The sequence below is a fragment of the Pinus tabuliformis genome, chromosome 4_2 (genome assembly GCF_031772625.1).
Source record: "Pinus tabuliformis cultivar Carrire ecotype Pingquan chromosome 4_2, CPIR1, whole genome shotgun sequence".
NCBI lineage: Eukaryota > Viridiplantae > Streptophyta > Pinopsida > Pinales > Pinaceae > Pinus > Pinus tabuliformis.
In genome coordinates, this window is record NC_142304.1 from 411,133,607 (window position 1) to 411,147,324 (window position 13,718).

Here is a 13,718-nt window from a genome sequence, read left to right on the forward strand (position 1 = left end):
ACCATGTAGCCTTTCAGACCAGTCTCTACTCAAAATAAGACCATGAAACTCAGAAATGTCAACTACTAATATATCAATTATCTGACAAACTTTAGAGCTTGAAGATAGTCTAATAAATATATAATTCATTTAACGAAAAAAATTGTACAATAGATTTCTAGGGTGATATATTCAACTTAAGAAAAATTGCATAAGGCATGGTATTAGATGATGCACCCAAATCTACCAAACAATTATGAACATTTTTGTTAAAAAATTCAAAAGTCAAGAGAAAGGGGGGATTATGAGAGTTTTGATCTATCTCCAATTAGAATAGCATATGAAGGGTCAACTTTTTCTGAAGAGACATTAAGAGGCTTACCTTTTCCATTTGAATCTCTCGAAGTAACAACAATACGTAATGGATATGCAGGAATTCCATTCAACTCCTTAAGTAAGAATTTATGTTGTTATATCAACTTGCTAACTTCATATAGGGAGATGCTGGATTTAACCTTATTCATGTCCTACAAAATTTTATACTTAATGGTATCAAAGACTACAAGGGTATTAGATGAAGAAGGAGGCTTAAAGTAGTAGGAGTAGAACTTGATGGAGGAGTAGAAGTATTTTTACTATTTTTTTTCATTTGTTGGAGGAGTATTAATAGTTCCTTTACTTCTCATAATAACAAGCAAGGCTTATTCTTCTTCTTCATTTTCTAATGAAGTTAAAATAAAATCCCACAATCCATGAGCTTCCTCGAATTCTTCTTCTTGGGACTCTTTAGCAGCTAGGCCTGATTCTTCCTCTTCATCATCCTGGTCATATTTTGCATTGGAAATTATGGCAAGTGGTTATGATTAGGATGGCTGATTTTTTCTAAAGGGTTGAAAATGCTTTTTAGATGATTCAACAACCTCCTTATTGATATCTACCATTTCATTCAACATAGTTTTGAGAACCTTTTGTAATCCATATAAATCAAAAGGATCTTTTCGACTTTCCTTCTTTGGTTCATCCTTGAAAGTTACCTTTTTAGTTTATTTCCTTTCCTCAAGACTTGTTTTCTTCTTGAGGGTAAGGATTATATTTTCAACAGACAAGGCCTCTTTCATATTATCATATAATGACATTTTGTTTTCCCTATCTACAAATATTTCAATGTTTGAAGAAAGGGCACTAATGTACCATTCAACTTGTACATCCACTCAAGGTCTAGAAGTTTCTGGGATTTTATTCAGTAGCTTGCTACACCTTGAATTGAAATCCTTAATATTTTCACTTGGATTAGATTTAAGACTTGACAAATCATTAATGAAAGTGACGGTGGTTCGGTCATATCCAAATTTGAGTAAGAATTGTTCTTTAAACATATCCCAGCTAGTTATAGACCCTCCTCGAAGAGAAAAATACCATGATCCTACATCCTTCAAAAGTATAAGGAAAAAGTTTAACAATACAAGGTTCTTAATTAACTCCATTTAAAATTATTGCCAACATAAAATTATGAAGATGTTCCTCTACAGGGAGGCCATAATCAAGATTGTATTTAGGAAGCCATCTTTCTGGGTGTTTAGGTAGAGGGTGTAGTGGCGGAGCCATCTGAACTGCCCCAATGTTATTTTGTTGTCTGTTAGCCATCCTAGGATTTATTACAATAGAGGATGTTGTAGATGAATTGGAAGATGAAGAGGATTGGGAAGTAGAAGATGAAGAGGAAGGGATAATGGAAGAATTTGTGGTAGTGCTACTAATAAGAACTGTGCCAGATGATTGTGTGTGAGAGATGGATGGGATAATAGGTTGGTAAGAAGAAGGTAAAGATGTAGAAGAAGAACTAGGACCACGAAAATGAGTAAGAGGAGGGGAAGATGATGTAAGCTCACTAGCAGAAGAGTGAGTTTATGGTGTCATTTTATATCTTCGATGAGTGACCAATGAAAATTGAAAAGGTTTGATTCCAAGTTTTTCACTCTTGGATCTTGCTAGTACACCAGAAGACTGTAAAGAGGATGAAACACTTCCTTCTGATATGTTTGATTGAATAGTTTTCTCTTCGGAGGTACAGATTTCCTCTAATTTATGGATTAAAGAATGAAATTCAAGAGACCCTGAAAGTGGATGTGTGCTAGGAGTATTGGTGGTTTTTTGAGCAACTTTAGATCATGGATTTGGAGATTTAGAATGGGATCTAGAAGTTGGTGGTGATTTTGAGGGGGGTTTACTTAGCGAATAACTGATTACGAAATAATCCAATACTTTTATGAGTGAAATCTTAGGAAATCATTAGTAATAATTAAGGTGTTTATTCTATCAAAAGGCATTAATGCTCCACATTTTGTCATTTATTAATAAAGCATGAATTCACATGGGTCACATTACGTGTCAGCATATCGGAAAAATTTATCGGTGAAAATTCATTGTCGCACCATTAAATCTTGAGATATTGTTTACTTTTGATAGTCTTATAGTGCATAGAAGTTTATAAGTATAGTCGGGAAGAATTCTCGGACGTTTTTCATCGACGTTTTCATATCGCAGATTTGAAAGGATAACTACCACTTATAAAACCCTGATATAACAATTGCGATATAGAGGCGAGTAGTATATCGGAGATTAGAGGTCGGAGATGAGACAAATATCGGAGGATCGGAGGATTTGACAAGGTGGTCAATATAAAAACATTGACATGGAAATCCCGATATGCTACGTGGTAGTCTTGTGTGATCAAACCTTTATTCCTATACATTAGACATATCGCTTTATTATTTTAAGGCTTTAGGACTTAGGAAACCTAATCGGTACATATTTTAATTGAATTTTTTTATTAACGGGACATGTTGGAAAGCTCTGTTATTATACTTACAATGAAATTATTTTTCAGTAAAATCAAATGTTTAAGGCTTAAGCTTTGATATTTTAGTTTCGGTAACGGGAATTTCTTGATTTAATTAATTTTTTGAAATAATAAAGCTAAGATTACCTTTCGTTTATTGGATTAGTTGGGTTTTCTCCTTATTTTTTTAAAAGAGTCCCCATTATTTCTTAGTTCTATCATTAACTATAATGGGGGTTGTTGAGGAGTATAATAGGATGTAACTTTGGTGAACCATATTTCACTTTCCCATATTGTTGATCGTCAATCACCTTTTGCGCTTAGCCCTTGGTCCTTTGGCTCTTTTCGTGACCACAGGCCAACCCCCATATCAGAGACCCTCAATCGGAGGTTTTCAATTGGAGGTTTCACTTTGCTGCACAACATGTCTCAACCTATGATCTTCGATATCCGATATGTGATGTCATTACTACCACATGTCACCTTGTGAGTAGTTACACGTGTCGCCCTTTTTTGGGCTCTTATGACCCTTGAAAATGTTGAAATTGCCTCCCACGTGTCCATGGTGAAGCCACATCATGATGATGTCAGTTGACACATGGCCCTTATCAGAACCAAAAACAACCCACCACATGTACCTTATTAGATCTAATCATTGTTCAGCACGTGTGCTTTATTAGATCCAGGCTTTTGCTACCATGTGTCTCTTATCGAATCCAGTCTTTCTTTACCACATCTCCCTTATCGGATCCAATATTTGTTTACCACGTGTTCCTCTGAGGAGAAAGAAAAGACCTTGTCCTTCTCTACTTTTTCCAAGAAATTCTTTGTTAGTGTGTAAGCAACCCCATCGCGTACTTTAACACTATCGACATATTTGTATCGCAATATCAAATATCAAAACTTTGTTAAGGTCAACACTTTGAAACTGTTGATCGTCAAACGCTAATATGTCGCCGACTGCCAATATGACCATGCAACTCTGATCGTCGATTTCCGATATCATTCATCGATGTGTCTAATTAGTGATCACAGTTCGTTGATATTATAACTGTTGCAAAGTGTTTTGGAATCTCCGATCACCGATCTGCTATATGAGATCTGCTCCAACTTCCGATAGGCAGACCCAATGTGATCTAATAACGAATTTAATTGTTCAATCACATCTACCCTTTATCAGAGCCTTTGGAACATGACGTTCGATAAGATCCTCCGATGAGGGCTAATATCCGATTGTGATATGATTTGCGGACCCAACTGCCCTTATTATAACATTTTAAAATGTAATATTGCACTCGTGCATCAGAACTTTCTTATCGCAAGTTTTGCAGGCATGTTATGTTAAAACCTCCGATAAGAGATAATCTCCGATTGCGATATGTTGCAGACCCGATTGATCTATCAAAATGGTTTTATTATAATATCACATCCGTTGCTTCAGAGGTCAAAGTAAGTAAGAGCGATATGTGATATCGCAATATCGACATTTTTGACATATCAAAACTTTGGACTATTCAATCCTTTAAAAGTATCTGATATCCATGTCGTTGCGATGTGGAGAAGTATGGTGAGGATGTGGCGTGTGGGACCTATCGACATCCATTGTAATATGGCTTCGCATTTTTTAAAAGATATAGCCCCTCCTATGTTGCTATTATCATATAGTTTCCGTAAACAATGAAACTAAGCTATAGAAACCATCGGAAGTCTAAAACAAGAGTGACAAGCCAAGAAGGAGTAGATCCAAAGGGTAGCCTGCATACGCCAAAGAGAAAAAACCAAAGGTTAGAGCATTATTATTAGAGGAGAAAGGGTAAATGATATGGGCTAAATATCCAGAACTAAATCAAAGAAATCATATCGACGTTTTGTTATGTGTCTCCACCCAAAACATCTGATCTTCAATATGTGATTTGCTTCAACTTCGGATATGTTGACCTGATGTGATCTAATAACGAATTTAATTCTTCAATCGCATCTGCCCTTTATCGGATCTTTAGGAATAAGACCTCCGAATAGATCCTCTGATGAGGCCTAATCTCTTATTGCGATATTCATTGTGGACCTGACTTGTTTAATAACAATTTAATTATAAAATCACATTTTCCCATAAGATCCTTCCATGAGTCCTAATCTCCGATTGCGATATGCTCTGCAGACCTGAATACCCTTATTATAACATTTTAAAATCTAATATCGCGTTCATGCATCAGAACTTTCCTATCGCAAGTTTTGCATGCATGTCATGTTAAAACCTGCGATAAGATCCTCCAATAAGACCAAATCTCCAATTGCGTTATGTTGCAAACCCGATTGGTTTATCAAAATAGTTCTATTGAAATATTGCATCTGTTGCATTGGAGGTCAGAGCAAGTCATAGCGATATGTGATATCGCAATACCGACATTGTTGACATATCGAAACTTTGGCTTGTGGACAACTTCAAAAATATTCTATATCCATGTCATTGCAATGTGCTGGAGTACAGTGATGATGTGGTGTGTGGGACCTCCCAACATCCATCGTAATAGGGTTCCATATTGTTTAAAAACTATAGCCCTTCTTATGTTTCTCTTATAATATAGTTTTTGTAAACAATAAAACTATGTTATATTTGGTTGATTATTAATAAAGACCCCTAAGTTCCAATTTGACAAGTGGGCCTAATATTTCGATTAATTAACATTAATATAAAACTCACATCTAAATATCTTATAGGTGCTGCTTTGTGCCTCTCAATACATAGGGTAATTTTATATAAAATGAATAACTAATTCCTTTCCTCTTAGAAGGAAAGTTTGGTATTTATGTCATTATGTTATTATTGGAGAGAGGAATGGATTACCATATAAGTTCTTACGATTGTGGTGGTCCATTCCAATCATTATCGTCTTTTGAAGAACACCCTTTTATTATGGTTTAATTCTTTCTGTAGGGGATGAGCATGATGAGCATGAGAATGGAGACCACTAGTTTGAATATGTTTTAAGAATATGATTTATTTGTAAACAAATGTAGTTTCCTTAAAATTAAGGACTAGGCGTATTGAAAAACAAAACATTCAAAACATATTATTTTAGAGGGAATTTGTAAAAGGATCCATAGTGAGGTTTATCTAATATAAAAATGAGTATATGTGCATAATCCCATAATGCTCTCTTAAGATTTCATTTAATGCAAGTGCCCAAAGGGTTTCCAATATCATTAAAGCAGGGTAATAACTGGAAAAATAATGGAGAATAAGGAGGAACGAGGAGAATGAACGCAAAGAAGAATTTATTATGGGTTCAAAATGAATGAATTGATCATTATAATGCTGAAATAAAAAGTTAATACGCATTAAATTGGCAAACCAACAAATCGTTTTCACATAAGTAGATAAACCTCTAATGTCGTAATCTTCATTATGAGCATCTATGATAAAATTACTAGAAATAGGTGAATTTTGTAAACGGAGTATTATAATTGTTTTTGACTGCATTTCAAGAGGCCATTCCAGTGATCACTGCATAAGCTTTAAATATTTGAAAATATAATAATAAAAGTACTAAAATATATTTTTATAATAGTAACGAGGGAATTACTTGGTAATTTCCTATTTATATTGTAATTTTTATTCAAGTTAAAGATCTAATTAATATTATTTAGTAATTTATGTTTATGAGCATATTTATTTTGGAATAAGCAGTCTAAAATTTTAATTTAATTATCCATAATTATTAGATGAATAGTAGCAAATCAACTTCCATAAAATATTCTAAATACTTTTAATTTGAGATTTATTTTCAAAGTAGTCATGCATTTTCTAATGTTATAGTTAAATTCACTAATTAAAACAATATCATATGAAATCTGTTATGATTTTTTGGGCATATTATATTGATCAACCGAGGTATTGGCCCACGATATGTAATAAATCTTATTTACAAAAGATGGATCTACGATAAAGTGGACTGAATCTTCATATTAAAAATCTTGTTACATGTTTTGATGCATTAAATCCAATATAATGACTATGTACTTCTTTAGCCTCCATCTTTATTTTTTATTTTTTTTGGCTAATTGATTGTTTGGCCTCGATCTTTATTTTTATTTTTTTGGGCTAATTGAAGAAAACATGCCAGGAGGAGCTCTCATGCATACATTATTTTGCCAAGAATTAAACCGCAAGGCGTATGGGACCAAATCTCCCCATTGAACCACATCCTAAGGACTCTCCATCGTTTACTTTCGTTTGGTTGTTCATTTCTTAGAAATTAAAGATTGATTACACACCACCCAGGTATTCGTTCTCTTAATTGTTGTATGTGTTTACAGGGTGGAGTGTGGCACATTCCATTCTTATAAGGACGAAAGAATCTATGTTAGAGAGCTCGCTAATCCCGACCTAAATCACAGAAATAATTCTCTGGGCTATAACTCAAGGCATTTTGAAGCCATGTTTGATTGGGGGTTGTCCTATTGAGATTCACAGTTGGGAGGGCATCCCTCACCGTAATAATAATATCCCTGGAGGCATTCAGATTCACTGTTGGTAGGGTATACCTCACAATAATGATAATAGCCGTTTAGGTAAGCGATATTGACACTATAGGTAAAACATAATATTTGAATAATTGAGTGCACTTGTGATTGTCATCTCCTTATGAGCTACACCCATGTTCATTGCTGCTCATCTCTTTTGAGAGTACACCCATGTTGACTTCCTATTGTGATTAAGGTAAGTCGACCATATATTTATCCTTAGACATGATAGGTCAACTTTCTCCCTATAGAGCTATCGCGAGCGAGCAAATGAGCTAGATACACAACTTTGATGCTTCCCTACACTGTGGCCTTCACGGTCTGCCACTTACAGCGCTATGATTGTGCGTTGAAGTCCATATTAAGAGTGAGGCATAGATAATGTTGTTTGTGGTGTTCAGAGTTGTAAAGAGTGTACCAAATCATGCATTGTACAAGTCAAAAAGACCCTCAAATGAAACGGACTGATGCAGCTTAAAGAACATTTGGAAAAGCCTTTACCAGTTGCTAACAACATACAGTTTTTCCTTTTCCACTTCATTGAAAGAGACGTGAAAATGACCAGCATAAATGTTCAAAACGTTTCCACTACTTAAAGGGACCACATAGCAAGCATCAATACACACAAACTTTATTTATTCAACATTGCTTTGATTACGCCCACCTGTCCATTATCGAAAGCTCGTTTCTCACTTGTCACGATTTATTCGACATTGGCTTGATTATGTCCAGCTTCTGCATCGTGGACACCTATTTTCTTAGTTGTCACGCTAAATTTTCGGTCACGTAGGAGGGAGCTACATACAGTAACGGCCTCGCCCACCGTAACAAAAAACCATTTTGGATTAATCACTTCATTGAACTTTGACTTATGAAGTTTCTCCATTAGTTCAGGTCCGGGATTCGCGAATGCAACCTACACGAAACAATAAACATGATCCATTATTCATATTGATAATGTTAGGGTGTTTGGGTGTTTACTCACATAGTAAACTCAAAAATAGAAATGGAGTGAAGTTATATTTTTGCATTACAGTAGTTAATAGTTTAATAGATTACCTAGGAGGTAATCAGTCATAAATTGAAACTAGAAGTAAACAAACCGATCCAAAACTGAAACTAACTATAACAACTAGCAAACAAGAAGTTATGGTTGGAATTATTTCTTCCAAGAGATTGTACCTCAAGTTCCCGGTTCTGCAGTGTCCTTTGCAGCTCTTGGAGCATGCTGATCCCGCTCGTGTCTATGCTGCTAACCCCTGCGAACGGGCAAGGACTTGTTATTATTTCTTATGATTTCTTACCACATGCAAATAAAGCTAGGCACATAGTACAGGAAAATGAATTTGTAGAAACGAGCTAAGAGCTAATTACCACTCATGTCGAGGACGATATAATGGAGTTTGTCTTGACTGCAGCTGGCTAAGTGATATTCTTCTTCTTCTTCTATCCATCTGAGTATCCTACATGTCGTATAGCAATTTACCAGTTAGACACATAATGAAAATGGTGTCAATTGGCAGTTCATGAAAATTGAGATAAGATGGAACAGACCTCTCTCTCATATAGTTACAGTTGGCGAAATAGATAGGGGAAGATATGCTGAGTATTAAAATGCCTGGGGTACGTTCTGAATGTGGGTACTGTTCCTTGTTTCTGTATATTGAAGTGCCACAAATGTTTTCCAGAACTGCTATGCGTGGCCTTATGACGTGCATCATTACTCTTGCTACAGATATAGATACCTGCAGCACCCATTCAAATTATAGCTCATTGATTTGAATTGAATGGGAAATCTCAACCTTGAGTAAGTATATATACATACTGCAACCATGAGGCCGAGTTGGAAGTCATCAAATACTACGCCAAGAAATGCTGCCATGCAGATAACAAAGTCTATTTTGTCGACCCTCCACATGTGGTAAGCGGCTTTGACGTCGATTATGCCCAACATTGCAGAAACAAGGATGGAGGCCAATACCACCAGAGGAGTATAGTAGAATAGCGGAGTCAAGAAAAGTAGAGTTATCATCAGTGAAATAGCCATCACTAAATTCGATACCGCTGTCTTGCACCCGGCGTTGAAGTTCACTGCTGATCTAGAGAAAGGAGCTGCAACACAAAATTTGATTAATTTGACCTTGATTCTATCAAAACGTATCTAAACTAGACGTCTGATTCTTAGATAAGGAAGCTAAATTAGTAGAGATTCACCTCCCTACAGAAAACGGAAAAGAATTATAAACGCATAAAACAAAATAAATGAAAATATATCATAACTAAATTTAGGTTAACAGGCTAAAGTGCTTGTATATAACATTCTAAGTCATGTTTTTGTTTTTGTATCCAACTGTTTTTGTATCCAACACTTTTATATGAGATTCTACTTTTTCGATAGATTACACAGTAAGCTTGGATATCCATTCTTGCAACAGTTTATCTTTAACTTTTTACTAAATGCAAATATGTCATAACTAAATTTAGGTTCACAGTCTAAAGTGGTTGTGTATAACCGTCTAAATCATCCTTTCTTGCAACAGTTTCTCCTTAACTTTTTACTAAATGCAAATATGTCATAACTAAATTTAGGTTCACAGTCTAAAGTGGTTGTATATAACCGTCTAAATCATGTTTTTGTTTTTGAATCCAACACTTTTATATGAGATTCTACTTTTTCGAGTAAATTTGCATATCCATTCTTGCACAGTTTCTCCTTAAATTTTTACTATTTTTGAGAAGATTTATGAAATCTACATACATGAATATATTTTGGATCTATTATGATTTTATTTCTTCATAATATTACAGGTTTAAGGGTTTGAATTTCGCATCATTTAGGTACAAAGGGGCTTGTCAATATTCTTTTTGCCAATTGTATTATCACGGGTGAACATTTCCCCATAATAAAATTACTCTTCTTCTTTTTTTGGAAAAAAAGCTAAATGTAACTTGAGATTTTAGTAAAAAACTCCCATATTAGGTTCATAGTACTTGCTCCAGGCTGGTTAGTCCCTTTAATCTAGGTAAATCCAACATCTCCCTTTGAAAGCAAATCTGGGAATCCAACCTGGACCAAGGTTCTAATACCATGATGAGGTTTTGGGTTACATCAAAACCTGCACATATTAGTAACCTTCCAACCCATTATCATTACCTTTTGACTGGTCTCATTAGTCAACTTAATTAATTCTCAACTAAACAAGTGTGAAAATCCAAATTTTGGAATTTCAGTTTTAGCCAGCAAAATTATGATTAAGGGAATTTTATCCATCAATCTAAAACTATAAAGAGATCTCTAAATCAATACAGATCATCAAAAATTGCGAAATTAAAAATCAAATAACAATTTTATCGTTTTAATCAAAAGATGTTTTAATTAATCGTTAGGCAACGGCTGCTACAAGGTTATCAACTGCTTTCTCTCAGTGAAATTAAAGAAAATAATACCTGTCGTGATGTAGCAGGAAGTGCAAGAACCGACTATATTCATCATTCCGATAGCCATCATCTCCTTGTTGCCATCGATATTGTAATTCTTAAACATGGCAAACGTTCTTCCAACGGCTATACCTTCCTGCAGTTCCCATTTGATTTATATATAATAACACATACAAATTAGTTAAATTAATTACTTTGCAATTCACATAAGTAGGGGACTTACTGTGAGGGAAATGATGCCAGAAATCAGTCCTGCCCTCAAGGTCGTCATCAGATATTGCCTCTCGAACACAAGCAGATTCAAGGAAAGGGGATTTAAACCCCTTCTCAAGTGACCAACCTATGCGCCAGGAGCATCCATGGTGTTGGTTAGAACATGCCCAATTTAACCTACTGTAATACAGTTTATTGTAATATTGGGGTCCACAATTGAGATTCCATACAATTTGGATTCCGTGTTTATCTGCGTGCGTGCAAAAGACCAAGATGCTTCCAAGTGCCACTGACAGAAGCGGAGCACCGGCGGCTACAAGGAGGAGTTTTGGTGCTTTTTTGCTCTGTCAATTTCACGTGAATCTATCAGAGTGGGTAAATTTCAATTCCATCGCCCTACACTCGATGCAAAACAGACGAGAAAAGAAACACTTACAACGTATCGAGAAAGAAGAAGAAAGCACAGAAAGCAGATGCCCATAACAATGCTTTCCCATCTCCACTGTGCAAAACTAAAACTAGTCATTAGCAGACTATATACATAACACATATACTCAATTTATAATAAATTAGCTGGCTAATATGATTAACCTTGTCAACTTGTTGAAAAACTGCATGCATCACGGAAACTACATCTGTTTTTGTTGTGAAGTGTCTGAGCCCAAGAATCACTTTAAGCTGCTGTAAACACACAATTGTAGCTGCTCCTGCCATGAATCCCACTATGGTTGCATGGGAGAGGAAATCTATGATGAAACCCAATCTGCAGCATACAAGATCAAATAGTTCAGTTGAGTTCTCCAAATCACAGAGTCTATTACAAGCTGCTATTTACTCAGAACTCAAGGGACACTGCAATACATTCAATAATAAAACTGTCTAAATCACATGAACAGATGATCACCATGAATGAGTACCTGAGAAGACCCAAAGAAGCTTGGAAAACGCCAGCAAAAAACGTAGCAGTGAAAACCAAACGCATATACAACTGAGGATTCTCTTCCGGAGACACTTCACTCCCAATCTTGGATGCTAGAATAAGCGATACAATTGCCACCGTTCCCACAACAAGATCTTTGGAGCTCCCCAAAATTACATATACAATAGGTGGCACAAAGCTAGAATCTGTAATAACCACACACCATATACTGTTATAACAAGCAAAAATAAATTGTCTGTGTGTGTAATATATCTAGCAATATGCAGCACAATATATTTAATCCCCATAGTGGGTGGGTTAATTAGCTTACAAAGACCAATTATAGGAGGCAAATCCGCAAGCTTAGCATAGCTTATTCCCTGATACCATAAACAAACAAAAAATACATAAACATATCACAAACAATACATAAACAATAAATATATTAATCAAGAAAAAACAAAACTCTGTTAGACTTCATGAAATCCTTAGTTACTTGTGGGATAGCGAGGCTGGCTATGGTGATGCCAGATATGATATCAGATTTAAACAAGTGAAGGGAGTATTTTGGAGCCCACTGGATGACTGGAAAGATATACTGAAGGACCATCAACACCTTTCGAGCAATGCTGCTCTGCTTCCTCATGTCCCTGAAGGGATCATCTGGAAACAGCGTTTCCTTCAAGGCCTCCTTAAAACGATGGCGTAGACTCCGCGGAGGAGCAGCCATCACAGTGAGTTTGTGATCAGCATCAGGGCGATGCACCACTAACTCCAATTCACCCTCATCACTGCAGGTCTTCATCATCTTTACAGAGATTTTTCTTGGCCAAGGGGCTTCTCTCTCTCACAATCCCAATGAACAAGTCGAGTGTTCTGGTGTTCCATTACTGTCATATAAATAACGTGTTGCTAGTGGGATTAATGATTTATGCTCCTCACCACAATTGACTTTACCTACTACACTCATCCAAAGTTCAGTGATCGTCCTAGTCGATGACATGTGTCAATGTTTTATCTAGTTTCTTCGATTCCAGCCCATTTAGTAGTTGTAAATAAATTCAGTGGTTGTAAATAAATTCAGTGTCCTATTTCGATTCTATTTCTGCCATCTTCAAATCAAGAAGGACTTATTAAGGATTTCTAAAGGTCACATTCATTTCGATTTCCTAATCTCTTTCGCTCAGGCTGAATTATCCATGTCATAGCTAATGTCATGTCATCCGGGCGTTTCGGACTGTCGAAAGTCAACATCAATGAAAAAAAAACATTATTTCTTTTAATATCTGAGTTTTAAAATATTTGCAAAAGTCACTTGATAACTTAGGTCATAATATTTTGCCAAATTTAAATTATTTTAAATTTATATATTATCAAACATCATTAATCACATCTTTTTGCATGTGACGGAGGCTTTCAAAACTCTAATTTACATAGTGGAGGGATGCCATTTGTTGTGCACCCTCCTTACCACGATGGCGTTTGATGTGCAGATTGACTCAATTGTAGTACGAAACATGTTTAGCTGTTTGTGCCACATATTTAGTTTGGTGAACGCATTAAATTGCCCCTTTAATCTTTCATTTAGGGTTTCCTCCAACTAATTTTGTAACATGACTTCATCGCCCTATGCTATCTTCTTTGGGCCCGGTGTGTGGACATTGCGCTTTGGCGACTATGGCTCCTCTCGACTCAAGTACAGGTGATGCTGTGTTCGTTTCTCATTTAGGGTTGCGCGTGTGGTTTCTTTCCTTGTTTTGAGGGGTTAATGAGTGTGGGGTTTACAAATACGGTTGTTTTAGTTTC

General features: G+C 35.8%; 1 protein-coding gene across 1 annotated transcript; it reads right to left on the bottom strand.

Annotated features, from left to right (window-relative positions):
* Positions 1 to 7,950: 7,950 nt before the first annotated feature.
* On the bottom strand, positions 7,951 to 12,792 carry LOC149169700 (sulfate transporter 3.1-like). Its single transcript, XM_089427151.1, has 13 exons — positions 12,409 to 12,792; positions 12,244 to 12,292; positions 11,911 to 12,118; positions 11,585 to 11,756; positions 11,430 to 11,495; positions 11,224 to 11,337; positions 11,004 to 11,120; positions 10,790 to 10,916; positions 9,168 to 9,454; positions 8,897 to 9,087; positions 8,717 to 8,805; positions 8,525 to 8,601; positions 7,951 to 8,258 (listed from the first exon to the last, which is right to left on the bottom strand). The coding sequence occupies exons 1-13, from the start codon at positions 12,718 to 12,720 to the stop codon at positions 8,046 to 8,048; spliced, it is 2,022 nt and encodes a 673-aa protein (XP_089283277.1). The 5' UTR covers positions 12,721 to 12,792; the 3' UTR covers positions 7,951 to 8,045.
* Positions 12,793 to 13,718: the final 926 nt, after the last annotated feature.

Coding starts and splice junctions, on each gene's coding strand:
- LOC149169700 (XM_089427151.1), bottom strand. CDS start 12,720: ATGATGAAGACCTGCAGTGATGAGGGTGAATTGGAGTTAGTGGTGCAT. Junction 12,119..12,243: donor GCCTCCTATAATTGGTCTTT/GTAAGCTAATTA, acceptor TGGTTATTACAG/ATTCTAGCTTTGTGCCACCT. Junction 11,338..11,429: donor TTCTTCTTTCTCGATACGTT/GTAAGTGTTTCT, acceptor TGAAATTGACAG/AGCAAAAAAGCACCAAAACT.